Genomic DNA, 15,000 nt, shown 5'->3' on the forward strand with positions numbered 1-15,000 from the left:
CATTAAACCAAATGTTTGGATTCTGTTTGTGCTGTTTTGTGTGTTTTATGTTTTCATTTGTGTGAGTGTATTTCTAAAATCATGATTATTTTTGTGGAAATTCTCTGAGGTCATTTGTGCTCAGCTGATGACAGAGACTTTAACAAAACTCCAGAAAACTAGTGAAGAGAACTGAGCTGAGGCTGTGGAAAAGTCTGTTATATCATGTCATAAAAGATCAATCCAAAGTAAGTTACTAGACTGATCCAGACTCTTCCACAGCCTCAGAACATTTTCAGATGATTTGAAAACTTTTTTGCTTTTTGTTTCGTTATGAGTGCATTGTGTCACCATGATAACTGCCGAACATTCTACCATAAAGACGCATGTAGAACACCCCCAGCTTCATGATTTGAAGTTCAGATGCAGGAGACGTGGAGAGAGACATCATGCTGCTTTTCAGATGATGTCATAACGACGAGGATGAGGAGAAGAGGAGGAGAGGGAGAGAAGGAGGGAAGAGAGAGCAGTAGAAGAGGGTGAGGAGGAGAGGAGAGAAGGGAGAAGTAGACAGGGGAAAAAGAAGTACATCTTTAATTGGACCATGGCTCTGTGACTGCTCTCTCTCTTTCTCTTTCTCCTCCCCCTTTCCCTCTCTCCACTCATTCTCTCCCCCTCTCTTCATTTTATATGATCAGGGCTAAAGTGCTTTTACTCTAAAATGACAAATCACAAACATGCCATTAGACTAACAGGAGAAAGAGATGAGAGGAGAGAAAAGGAAGAGATGAAGGGAGAGGAGGAAAGAAAGAAAGACACCATTGCATAGTCAAATGTGGATGTCGTCTTAAGTCATTCTTCATAAATCATTTCCCTTGTGGATCAATGAAGTTTGTCTAAGGCTAAGTTAAAGTTGCTCCTGTAAATTTAGTCTTCCTTTCTCTCCAGAGCTCAAAACACTTGCTCCCACTTTGTGACATCATCAGGTTGATTTTTGTGAGCGTTAAATAAATTATAAATGAACTCGTGAGATGATTAAACTCAGTTGGGGTGTGAAAAATCTATGAGTTTTACCAGACAAATTCTAATCATCATTACACTTCCTTCAGTACACGGCGTATTATTAATACTACTATACTACTACTACTACTACTACTACTACTACTACTACTACTACTACTACTACTACTTCTACCACCACTACTACTACCACTACTACTACTCCGACTACTACTACTACCACCACAACTACTACTACTACTACTACCACCACCACTACTAATATTACTATCACCACCACTACTAATACTACTAACACTACTACTACTACCACCACTACTACTACCACTACTACTACTCCGACTAGCACTACTACTACTACTACTACTACTACTACTACTACTACTACTACAACCACCACTACTACTACCACTACTACTACTCCGACTACTACTACTACTACTACTACTACTACTACTACTACTACTACTACTACTCTACTACTACCTACTACTACTACTACTACCACCACCACTACTAATACTACTACCACCACCACTACTAATACTACTAACACTACTACTACTACCACCACTACTACTACCACTACTACTACTCCGACTAGCACTACTACTACTACTACTAACTACTACCAACTACTACTACTACTACTACTACTACTACCACCACTACGACTACCACAACTACCACTACTACTACTACTAATACCACTACTACTACTACTACTACTACTGCTGCTGCTGTTACTTCTCCTCCCACCTGAGCAGTAGTATTTCCTCATCTTGATACCAGTGTGAGAGTTTGTGGTGGAGTGGAGCAGATGAGCAGAGTCGCCTGAGGATTCAGGAAACAACTTTTATCTGACACACAGCAAAGAAAGTGCAAAGTACTACACAAGTTTTCCCATCAGTTTGTACCCAGCGGAGAGAAAGAAAGAGGGAGCAAGGGGCGGAGAAAGATAAGAGAAAGGAGTGGGAGAGGGAGAGAGAGAGGGATAAGAAAGAGGGAGAGAAGGAGGAGAAGAGAGAGAGAAAGAGCGAGGGAAGGGGGTAGAATGAGAGAGAAATGGAGGAAGAGAGAAGAGATTGAAGGCATCATTCTATTGGAGACCCTGATTGGATATTGTCCCCAAGACTGTTACTTACTTACAATTACTACTACTACTATACTACTGCTATTACTACTTCTATTGCTACTACTACTACTACTGCTATTACTACTTCTACTTCTACTACTATAACTACTACTACTACTATACTACTGCTATTACTAACTATTATTATGAGTGAAGGTAGGCCACCTGCTTGTCTCCAATGTTATTACCTTTTCTTTTCTACTGTATGACGACGCTCTGAGGCTACGTTCAGACTGCAGGGCTTAATGCTCAATTCCGATTTTTTTGTGAAATCCGATGTTTTTGCGAGGTCGTTCACATTTCTAATTAAATGCAACTTGTCTGTGACTTCAGTGTGAACGGTAAACGGCCCGAAAGTGTCCCGCATGCGCACTGGAGGACACGATGACGTCAACCCCATGCGTCAACCGCAGCGAGCGTGCTCTGTGTTTACGGAAGTTGTCCAAATATGGTCGCGAGCATTGAGCACCTGGCGATTTTACAGTTCCGGTTTCCGCCTGCTTCAGCGCAGAATAGTGACGTTTGTCGCTTGTTAATGACGTGTAGGTCGGATGGATGCACTTTGGTCGTTCAGACTGAAGTCGCATGTCAAAAGATCAGATATGTATCGGATTCAGGACCACATATCCAAGTGGCCTGGGTCGCATTTGAAAAATTCGGATCTGTGCCGTTCAGACTGTCATTAAAAGATCGGATACAGGTCACATAGAAGCCAAAAAATCGGATTCTAACACTTTTTTATTTTTTTCATGTAATAAAATGAAAAATCAGATATTGTACATGAAAAAAACACTCTGCTCTAGTGTGATGTGCATCTTGGTTCTGGTTTGATCCCGGGTTGGTCCTGGTTCAGTCCTGGTTCAGTCCTGGTTTAATGACGTTTACGGCCACGTCAGCTCCATTGGACACCACAGTTTTGTAACGCAGAAGTCAGCGCACTTTCTTTTCTTGTTTTAGATGAATGTTGTGATATAAAATGTTCAACAACAGAATGATCCACAGGGGTCAGAGGTCAGAACTACAGAGCACACACACGAAACACATTCACTGTGTGTTTTTTTGAAATACATAAAAACACATTATTCTCATTACCATGAGAACCTGTTACCACAGGTTTTTTGCTCACATCACCACAAGCAAATAAATATTTGGAGGTGAATGGAGCAGGACACGTGTCATTCCACCATTTGGAACTTTTCCACTCGTATCAAAGTTATAAAAGAGCAAAGAGTCTGTGAGCTCAGGTTTATCTGTGAACAAAGAGGAAAATAATGAACCATAATTCATAATGAATCGTTTGTTTGTTTGTCCAGGAGATTGCGGCGTACCTCATCACGTTTGAGAAACATGAAGAGTGGCTGACCACGTCGCCCAAAACCAGGTGAGACACCCATGGTTAAACACTGGAGTAATCAGATTACTCAATAGTCAGATCTGATTTTGGTGTGTTTACGGCGCAGGAGAAATGTGATCACCAGAACCACCTGGTGACACGTGTCCGTGAATCAGTGTTTTTAGAGGATCTGATAAAGTACAATGAATTTGAAGGACTCTTTGAGTAGTTATAATTTTAGCTTTCATTTTTCACATTAGTTTGCCATTTTTTTGCATAATTTTCTTCATTTAAATCTGTCAAAACAATTTGACATATTTGAATAATCTGATCACTCTAGAAATCAGATTAGGATCAGATCTGTTTTAATGCACATTGTAAAATCAGGCACCTCTAACTTAAGATACTGGGCCAGTGCTGAAGAAAGCAGCCCTACTGACATCACTGGGGTGTTCTACATGTATCTCTGTTGGCCAAATGTGCAGCAGTTACCATGGAGACACAATGCACACATTAGCAATCTCTGAAAAAGGGTTAAGATGTTCTGAAAACTCAAGAAAAAAAAAAAAGAAAATGGATTTAAAGAGCACATCTCTGGTGCCACAGTCCTGTCAGGAGTTTAATTTTAAATCCTCGATCTGGGGAATTGTTGCCAACACAGAATGTTTGTCTTCGTTTGCATTCATCTCGACCGCTTTGTTTACTGTTGTGCTGTTCCACACAGCTCACAGCTGATTGGTCGGTGCACGGTCTATAACTTCCGGGGTTCTTGCAAAGTGTCTAGTATATTCTGATTCCTGATCTAATCGCAGCCTTACTAATAGTTCAGTAAACAGCCTGAATCGTTCTTAATAAAGTCTATCCTCATGAATCAAGTCTTTTTTCTGCATTCATTTTCTCCATGGAGATGTTGTTGTCTTCTCCTTGAACCGTCACCTTATCGTGGTGGAGGGGTTTGAGTGCCCGAATGATCCCGGGAGCTATGTTGTCGGGGGCTTCATGCCCCTGGTAGGGTCACCCAAGGCAAACAGGTCCAGGGGGACGGGTCAGATGAGGAACGGTTCAGAAGCCCTATATGATGATGTCCACTCAGAGGCCAGCGACGTCGCCCGGATTGGCGTCACCGGGACCTCACCCTGGAGCCAGGCCTGGGGTGGGTGCTCGTCAGCGAGCGCCTGGTGGCTGGGCCTTACACCACGGGGCCCGGCCGGGCTTAGTCCTCACGTGGGCCCACCACCCACGGGAGGATCCATATGGGGCCGGTGCAGAGAGATCTGGGCAGCAGTCGACGGCCTCTGCGACCGGATCTCCGGACATGGAGACTAGCTCTGGGGACATGGAATGTCACCTCGCTGGGGGGGAAGGAGCCTGAGCTTGTGCGGGAGGTTGAGCGTTACCGACTAGATATAGTCGACTTCACCTCCACGCACAGTTTGGGCTCTGGAACCCAACTCCTTGAGAGGGGCTGGACTCTCCATTTCTCTGGCGTTGGCCGCGGGGAGCGGCGGCGGGCTTGTGTGGGCCTGCTCATTGCCCCACAGCTCAGCCGCTGTGTGTTGGAGTTCACCCCGGTGAACGAGAGGGTCGCGTCCCTGCGCCTTCGGGTCGGGGACAGGTCTCTCAATGTGATGTCGGCCTACGGGCCGAACAGCAGTGCTGAGTACCCGGCCTTCCTGGAGTCCTTGGGAGGGGTACTAGACAGTGCACGGACCGGGGACTCCGTTGTTCTCCTGGGGGACTTCAGTGACACTTCAGCAACGACAGTGACACTTGGAGAGGGGTGATTGGGAGGAACGGCCTCCCTGATCTGAACCCGAGCGGTGTTTTGTTATTGGACTTCTGTGCTAGTCACAGTTTGTCCATAACGAACACCATGTTTGAGCACAAGGGTGTCCATAAGTGCATGTGGCACCAGGACACCCTAGGTCGGAGGTCGATGATCAACTTTGTAGTCGTGTCATCTGACCTCCGGCCGTGTGTCTTGGACACTCGGGTGAAGAGAGGGGCTGAGCTGTCAACTGATCACCACCTGGTTGTGAGTTGGGTTCGCTGGCGGAGGAGGAAGCCGGAAAGACCTGGCAGGCCCAAGCGTGTAGTGAGGGTCTGTTGGGAACGTCTGGCGGAGCCCTCTGTCAGAGGGACTTTCAACTTGCACCTCCGGGAGGACTTCTCCCGGATTCCGGGAGGAGTTCGAGGAGGCCATGGAGGAGGACTATCGGACGGCCTCGAAGAGATTCTGGCAAACCGTCCAGCGCCTCAGGAGGGGGAAGCAGTTCTTCACCATCACTGTTTACAGTGCGGGGGGAGAGCTGCTGACCTCGACTGGGGATTTTGTCCGGCGGTGGAAGGAATACTTTGAGGATCTCCTCAATCCCACCGTCACATCTTCCGAGGAGGAAGCCGAGGCTGGGGACTTGGAGGCGGACTCGTCCATCACCCTGGCTGAAGTCACTGAGGTGGTTGGCAAGCTCCTTGGTGGCACGGTTCCGGGGTTGGATGAGATCCGTCCTGAGTACCTTAAGTCTCTGGATGTTGTGGGGCTGTCTTGGCTGACACGCCTCTTCAACGTCGCGTGGCGGTCAGGGACAGTATCCTTCGACTGGCAAACTGGGGTGGTGGTCCCTCTGTATAAGAAGGGGGACCGGAGGGTGTGTTCCAACTATAGGGGGATCACACTCCTCAGCCTTCCCGGTAAGGTCAATGCCAGGGTACTGGAGAGGAGAATCCGGCCGATAGTCGAACCTCGGATCCAGGAGGATCAATGTGGTTTTCGTCCTGGCCGTGGAACACTGGACCAGCTCTACACTCTCCATCGGGTGCTTGAGGGTTCATGGGAGTTTGCCCAACCAGTCCACATGTGCTTTGTGGATCTGGAGAAGGCAATGTCCCTCGTGGTGTCCTGTGGGGGGTGCTCTGGGAGTATGGGGTTCGGGGCACTTTGCTAAGGGCTGTCCGGTCCCTGTATGACCGGAGCAGGAGCTGTGTTCGCATTGCCGGCAGTAAGTCAGACCTGTTCTCAGTGCATGTTGGACTCCGCCAGGGCTGCCCTTTGTCACCGGTTCTGTTCATTGTGTTTATGGACAGAATTTCTAGGCGCAGTCAGGGGCCGGAGGGGGTCCGGTTTGGGGACCACAGGATTTCATCCTTGCTGTTTGCAGACGATGTTGTCCTGTTGGCTTCATCGAACCAGGACCTGCAATATGCACTGGGGCTGTTTGTAGCCAAGTGTGAAGCGGCTGGGATGAAGATCAGCTCTTCTAAGTCTGAGGCCATGGTTCTCGACCGGAAAAAGGTGGCTTGCCCTCTCCGGGTGGGTGGGGAGTCTTTGCCTCAAGTGGAGGAGTTTAAGTATCTCAGGGTCTTGTTCACGAGTGAGGGAAGGATGGAACGTGAGATTGACAGGCGGATCGGTGCAGCTTCGGCAGTGATGCGGTCGCTGTATCGGACCGTTGTGGTGAAGAGGGAGCTGAGTCGAAAGGCGAAGCTCTCGATTTACCGGTCAGTCTTCGTTCCTACTCTCACCTATGGTCATGAGCTCTGGGTAGTGACCGAAAGGACGAGATCGCAGATACAAGCGCTCGAAATGAGTTTCCTCCGCATTGTGGCTGGGCGCTCCCTTAGAGATAGGGTGAGGAGCTCAGTCACGCGGGAGGAGCTCGGAGTAGAGCCACTGCTCCTCCACGTCGAGAGGAGCCAGTTGAGGTGGCTCGGGCATCTGTTCCGGATGCCTCCTGGGCGTCTCCCTCGGGAGGTGTTCCGGGCATGTCCCACCGGGAGGAGGCCCCGGGGAAGACCCAGGACACGCTGGAGGGACTATGTCTCTCGACTGGCCTGGGAACGCCTCGGGGTCCCCCCGAAGGAACTGGAGGACGTGTCTGGGGTGAAGGAAGTCTGCTTAGGCTGCTGCCCCTGCGACCCGGCCCCGGATAAGCGGACGAAAATGGATGGATGGATGGATGAATGGAGATGTTGTTGTTTTGTCTGAAATGTTTCACAGTATGGTATTAAACCTTTCTAAATCTTCATGGAGACCAAACCAGACCAAATTACCGAGGTCAGATCTGTGGAGAGGCGACCCTGCTCACACTCTGTTTTTTTAGGTATTTTTGAGTTATAAACCCACCTGCAACTGAATTATTTCCAACATTCCAGACAGAGCAATAACATCTCCATAGAAACAAGCAGGTGATGGACCCCCAGCCAAAAAGATCCACAGTGCACCTTTAAAATGTTGATTAATTCCTTCTGGATTTATTTCAGACACATTAAATCCCTGTAACTAATTTTGAACCATGAGTAAAGAACATTTCCAAATGAACTGTTAGCTCTGCCCACTTAATCAGTTCTCAGTTTTGATGTGTTTGATGTGTTTGATGTGTTTTTATTGCTGAAAAATACCCTGAGATCATGCATGATCACAATAAATATTGTGTAAAAAAAGCAGAAGTACATAGAAGTATGACCTCTCTACTTATATGATATGTGTGTGTAATTGAATTTTTCAAACCAAAATGTGTGTGTGTTGTAAAGTGTAATAAGTGATACACACATATGTCTGAACAATGGAAAATATGGTGTGTGCATAATACACACACATACATAATACAGTTCACTGCAGACACAAACACACTATGAATTTATTATGAATTTATTTATTATGAATTTATTCATAATAAATAGGAAGAATTCAGTATAAATAGTATCATTCAGTATATTAGTGAAGTGAAAGTATTGTGGTGCGTGACAGTAGATCATTTTGGCAGGTTAGCAGGAAATGGGATAAAAACATGGGTGACTACCACACCCATAGGCAGTGATACAGGTGCAGTAAAGTATTGCTGATGTGACTGAAATTGTCATTTAAACCACCAAAGCGCCAAACACAATGAAAACAGTTCATACAAGTGACATTGGGCACACCATCTTCTATCTCGGAAATCTTGCTCGGTCTCTGAGTTGTTCAAAGTTCTGAGTTGTGTTGTCTGAGTAAAAGGGGCATGTCAATGTGTATCGTTATAATGTCCTTGGACCCCAGAGTCGGATGGATTAACGAACGCACCATTAACTTTACTAGTACATATGTCATGTGTTGTTCGTGTACATCCAGGAAGTGAAAGATGAAACACAAAAACATGTAATGCGTCGCTAACAGGGCTAACTGGTTTATTAAGCTTTTGCCAAATCTCACAGGAAGAAGGACAATAACATATTTCCCCTTGATAAAATTAACCAAACATTCTCTTTGTGTGAAAAACTGGCTTTAATGTGAAAAACTGTTGGCTAATGCTGACTAACTTGTGACTGTCATTTTACCTGTGAGAGATTTGTTTAGTCTAACTTGAATAACAGAGCTTCAAACAGAGTAGTGCTCACAGTTAGCTTCAAACCTCCCAGGAATGTTGATGACATCAGATCCAATGAAATAATCATCTGAGCTGTGGTCTTTATTCATTCAGATGTTCTAGACATGTGTCGAGTGACCTCCCTGTGACCTCGTGCACTTTAGTCTAATGTGAAGAGTAACGTGGCGTTTAAACCTTAAGCCTGAGACGGAGCTGTTCACTCGACTGAATGTGACTGCAGGAACACACACTCCACATCACTTTATCATCACATGGATTAGGGCGATATATCTCGATATATTTTTGCTATATCTGGATATACAATATATATCTCAATATCTGTACAGGAAAAATAACCCCCTAAAGCTGGAAATGCAAGAACAAATATGCCAATTTCCACAAGGTCTTTTTTATTGAAGTGCAAGAGGTCGTCAGTTCATGTAGGAACAAAGTGCTTCTGCCACATTTAAGATTAGAAAAAAATGCCTAATTACATAAATAATAATTTAACTGTAAAATAAAGAAATAAAACATATTTCCTTCTTTTCATTCATAAATAAAACAATTCAACTCAAGCTCATCTTTGCATTAACTATTGTACGTTAACCGTACAATAACCATGAGCTCCTTTAGCAAAGGAAGCTCAGGAGGTTCCTTATTTTAACAGATCCATGTTCCTATCCAGCAGTAAGGAGCTGTGAGGTTTCCCACAATCCACTGCAGATCAAGCCCAATGTTTCCAAACACTATTGTACAAGTGACACTGCAGCTGATTATTCATTAAAATCTTCTGCATAAATAAACTTTACATGACTAAACTTTACAACATATAAACATAACGACTCTAGAGCCATATCAGCCTGTTTGACATTATCATGTGTTTAATGCAGTTTTGTACACGTGTGTTTAGGTTTTACAGAAACAAAACTTAAAATCACATGGCTAATTTGCATAAACAGCTCGCTCCTTGTGCCACCGATGCAGTTCAGTTCAGCTTCTTTCAGACACGACTTAGTGTTCATATGAGTGTTCTCTCTGTGACAGAGGATGTGATGCTGATGGTCTTGTCTGTAAATGGTAGAAAAGTTTCGTGGTGCTAGAAGCGTTTAACTGGCACCAACTTTGGGCGTTCACGGCGGTGGTGAGGAGTGAATGAGACACAAGCAGGAAAATCAGGGAGGAGGGGGCGAGCACAGAGAAGACAAACAAGCGAAGCAGCGAAATCAGAATTAAATATAAGCATTATATCAATATATGCGATATGTCAGAATCCATATCGAGTTTAAAAATATCTTGATATATTTAAAATATGAAGATATCACCCAAACCTAACATGGACGTAGTAAAAGGTGATTCAAATCACATGTAAACAGCAAACATTTCTTTCTGACCATGGTCCCTCGGTTCTTCACATCACAGTTTGTGTTTTGAATATGATTTAAATCATTTTTAAAGGGACCACATCAGGCTATTTTCTGAGCTCTGTTATAATGCAGCACCTTTTACTATTATAAAAGGAGCTGCTAATTTGAAAACTACTACTTGAATAATACTAAAGAGTAACTCAAAACATGTGAATGAAACAAAACACAACTCCACGTGTGTTTTTGAGGAGGGAAGAGCATTAGAACAGGAGCAGGAACACTCGTATTGACTACAGGCTCCTGAAAATGTGTTGTTTAAATCCATTTTGTGTTTTTTTTTTTTTTTTTCAAAAACGTCAATGTATGCTTTATGTCACCATGGTAACAGTATGAGCGGGGGATTAGACACTGACCTGGGGCTGTTTGGTCCAGTATTGTGTGTGTGTGCTGATTCAAACTTTCACTGTTTGCCCTGTAGTTTGTGTTCCCTGTTTCCCGCAGCCTCAGAGCCTCCGAGCCTCCGAGCAGGTGGAGACAAAATGGAATTATGGATTTAATCCCATTTACACACGGCCAGATTACAGATAATCCAATCAAACTGGACCAGGACTGTCACTGCAACAATCTGTGTGAAAAGTTTGGGGCTGACTCCTCTGTGTGCGTGCGGAGGTTGTGGGTTAGACTTTGTGTGCGTGGGGAGGTTGTGGGTTAGACTCTGGCTCCTGTGTGCGTGCGGAGGTTGTGAGTTAAACTCTGGGTCTGTGTGTGCGTGCGGAGGTTTGTGGTTAGAGTCTGTGTGCGTGCGGAGTTGTGGGTTAGACTCTGCTGTGTGCGTCTGTGTGCGTGCGGAAGTTGTGGGTTAGACTCTGGGTCTGTGTGCGTGCGGAAGTTGTGGGTTAGACTCTGGGTCTGTGTGCGTGCGGAAGGTTGTGGGTTAGACTCTGTGTGCATGCGGAGGTTGTGGGTTAGACTCTGTGTGCATGCGGAGGTTGTGGGTTAGACTCTGTGTGCATGCGGAGGTTGTGGGTTAGACTCTGTGTGCGTGCGGAGGTTGTGGGTTAGACTCTGTGTGCGTGCGGAGGTTTTGGGTTAGACTCTGTGTGCTGTGTGAGGTTGTGGTTAGACTCTGTGTGTGCTGTGGAGTTGTGGTTGACTCGGAGGTGTGTGCGGAGTTGTGGTGTTAGACTTGTGGGTTAGACTCTGTGTGCATGCGGAGGTTTTGGGTTAGACTCTGTGTGTGTGTGGAGGTTGTGGGTTAGACTCTGGGTCTGTGTGCGTGCGTTAGACTCTGTGTGCATGTTGTGGTTAGATCTCTGTGTGTGTGGAGGTTGTGGGTTAGACTCTCTGTGTGTGCATGCGGAGGTTGTGGGTTAGACCTCTGTTGTGTGTGTGTGCGGAGGTTGTGGGTTAGACTCTGTGTTGCGGAGGTTTTGGGTTAGACTCTGTGTGTGTGTGGAGGTTGTGGGTTAGACTCTGGTCTGTGTGCATGCGGAGGTTGTGGGTTAGACTCTGGCTCTGTGTGCGTGCTTGGTTATCTTCTATCGGGCGCTGAAACTGCACCGATCAATACATAAAGCTGCATCTGGCCCAAGGCATCACAAATATCAATACAGTATAATTATATGGCTCTAAATAAACGAGAGGAGAGAGACGAGGAGAGAAGGAGACGAGAAGAGAAAGAGAGAAAGAGAGGAGGAGGAGAAAGATGGGAGAGAAGAAAAAGGAGAGGGAGAAGAGGAGAGAAAGAATAGAAAGGAGAAAAAAAAGAGAGTAGTAGGTCAGGAGAACAAGAAGAGAAAAAAAAGAAGAGACAGAAAAAGAGGGAAGGAGGAAGAGAGGACAAAGAAGGTCACACGACACACTAATGAGGCTGGACTGTTTGGAAATGTTCCACAGCTGAGAGAGTAGTCGTAGTTTCTTTTCTTCAGTCATGTACTTCATCATGGACTCAAAAGACTGTTACAAACATTTCACATAAAACTGGGACCAAAGGGCTTTAGGCTGAAATCAAATCACTTGTGAATGTCCAACCTTGTTTACAAATGATGATGAGGAGAATACGACAGCAGACAACGAGCTACAAGAACAAGGAAAAGAAAAAAATATCGACACGTGCAAAACATTAAAGGTTTTATTTTATGACACGTGAAATTTAGGCCGTGATCTGATGTTGTTAGAGAGACAGAGAGATGAGAGAGACAGAGAGAGACTGAGAGAGAAGAGAGAGACAGAGAGAGGAGAAAGAGAAGAGAGAAGACAGAGAGAGACAGAGAGAGAGAGAGAGAGAGAGACAGAGAAAGAAGAGAGGCAGAGAGAAACAGAGAGAGGAGAAAGAAAAGAGAGAGGACAGAGAGAGACAGAGAGAAACAGAGAAAGACAGAGAGAAATAGAGAGAGACAGGGAGAGGGAAGAGACAGAGAGAGCTAGAAATAGAGAAAAGAAATAAAGAGAGAAGAGAGAGACAGAGGGAGGAGAGAGAGACAGAGAGAGGAGAAAGACAGAGAGAGACAGACGGAAATAGAGAGAAACAGAGAGATGAGTGAGAGCTAGATATAGAGAAGAGAGACAGACACAGAGAATGAGAGAGACAGAGAGAAGAGAAAAACACAGATAGGAGAAAGACAGGGAGGGACAGAGAGAGGAGGGAAACAGCGGGAGGTAGAGAGACAGAAAGAGACAGAGAGAGGAGAGAGACATAGCGAGACAAGAGGGAGACAGAGAGAGACAGAGAGAGACAGAAAAAGAGAGAGAGAAGAGAGACAGAGAGGAGAGAGACAGAGAGAGGAGGGAGACAAAAAGAGAGAATCCTATTCCTCCACCTTCAAAACATACCTGGAGTTGTGTTTTAAGCTTAAAAATGCTCTGTCCCACCTTGTGATGTCATGTAGTGATAATTTTCTGCTGATTTGACCTTCAGTTCAGTAAAGATTGTTATTTCATTTCCAATTGTATGGATTTTAAAAACACAGTGGAGCACTTTTTGTATTCACACATGACACCACAAGGAGAGAAGAACTCAGAGAAGAACTCAGGTTTGTGAATGAAACAAAGCACAAGTCAGGTTTGTGCAAATGACTTTAAATATTCTGGCTTATTCATATCACAAAATAAAATAATAATAAGAAGTTAAAAAAAAAAAGTAAGAAGAGTAATAAAAAGAGCAGAGGTGAGCGCTCTGACACTTCAGCTCCAAGTCCAAGTCTGTAAACGTGATGTTGACGGAACAAATCACCAAGAGTTTCATTTATTGAGTCAAAATGCAGAGCTGACGAAATCCACAGAAATCTGACTCCCATTACTGCAATTTAACATGACAAAACTACGAGAGTCTAACCCACAACCTCTTCAGTGAGGAGCAGACGGGCTAACCACTGTGCCACAGCCCCACAATCATACTTCCCCTTAATTAAAATTGACCTAAAATGTTTAATTAATTTCTGTATTGATTTTGGTTCATTCTGCAGTGACAGAGGGAGGGAGATGAGAAGGAGAGGAAGAGGAAGAGGAGAGAAAGGAGGGAGGGAGATGTGGAGGGAAAGAAAAAGAAGGGATAGAGTGAGAGTGACAGATAGATATGGAGAGAGACGGAGAGAGAGAAGAGAGACAAGGAGAGGCAGAGAGAGAAAAGGAGAGAGAGACAGAGATAATATAAAAATAGAGAGGTGGGAGAGAGAGATAAGAGAGAGGAGGGAGAGGAGAGAGACAGAGAGACCGAAAGAGAAAGACACAGACAGAGGAGGGAGCCAGAGAGAGGAGAGAGAAAGAGAGAGGCAAAGAGACAGACAGCGGCAGAGAGAGGAGAGAGACAGAAAGAGACCAAGAGACAGAGAGAAAGAGAGAGAAAGAGAAAGGAGACAGACAGAGACAAAGAGAGAGACTGAGAGAGGAGAGAGACAGACAGAGGCAGAGAGACCGAAAGACACGGACAGAGGAGGGAGCCAGAGAGAGACAGAGAGAGGAGAGAGAGACAGAAAGAGACCAAGAGACAGGGAGAGAAAGAGAAAGGAGAGAGACAGAGACAAAGAGAGAGACAGAGAGAGACAGACAGAGGAGAGAGAGAGCTAGAGAGAGGCAGAGAGAGAAGAGAAAGACAGAGAGAAGAGAGAGACAGAGGAGGAGGGAGACAGAGACAGACAGACAGAGAAAGGAAGACAGAGAGAGAGAGAGAGAGACAGAGAGAGGGCGACAGAGAGACAGAGAAAGACAGAGACACAGAGAGAGAGAGAGAGTCTGTGTGTGTCAGATGTCCTTCCATCGTCTCCAGGGCGTCGTATTGTGTGTAAAAGCTGCGAATCCTGTAATTCTGACCTCTAAAAACATGTTCTGAAATATCTACTTTCAGTCTACTCCTCCTCCTACTGCTACTACTACTACTGCTACTACTACTTCTACATGTGTACTTCCAGTAGTAGTAGTAGTAGTAGTCGTTTGTGAGTGCAGTTGGAATCCCCTGACAGACGCTGTTCCGTTGCTCGTAAAAAGAATATGTTTTATATCGATTTCACACGTCTCCTCTTCTGTTGTCATGAGATAAGACCATTCCCCCGCTCTCTCTCTCTCTCTCTCTCTCTCTCCTCCTCCCTTCATCACGCTTCTTTCTTTCTCTCCTCTCTCTCCCAGTCTCCCCCATTTCCCTTCTTCCATTTTCTCTCTCCTCTCTTTTCCCCTCGCTCTCTCTTCTCTCATCTTTTTGTCCCTCGCTCTCCTCAACCTCTGTCCATTTTCTTGTCTCTCTCTCTCCTCTCTCTCTTCCTCACTCCCACCTCTCCATCCTTTCTATCCCAACCTGCTTTCTATTCCTCTTTCTTCCCTCTCTCCCCATATCCT

At 45.3% G+C, this 15,000-nt stretch overlaps 1 protein-coding gene across 1 annotated transcript in view; it reads left to right on the forward strand.

Annotated features, from left to right (window-relative positions):
- Positions 1-15,000, forward strand: part of LOC110165727 (calmodulin-binding transcription activator 1-like) — a 108,606-nt gene that overhangs the window by 62,791 nt on the left and 30,815 nt on the right. Inside the window, exon 4 of the mRNA XM_055160313.1 lies at positions 3,448-3,515. Within this exon, the coding sequence (XP_055016288.1) occupies positions 3,448-3,515 (68 nt within the window). The remainder of the gene's footprint in view (positions 1-3,447; positions 3,516-15,000) is intronic.

Source organism: Boleophthalmus pectinirostris, unplaced genomic scaffold (assembly GCF_026225935.1).
Source record: "Boleophthalmus pectinirostris isolate CB_2022bp ecotype Guang Dong unplaced genomic scaffold, ASM2622593v1 HiC_scaffold_3, whole genome shotgun sequence".
Taxonomy (NCBI): domain Eukaryota; kingdom Metazoa; phylum Chordata; class Actinopteri; order Gobiiformes; family Gobiidae; genus Boleophthalmus; species Boleophthalmus pectinirostris.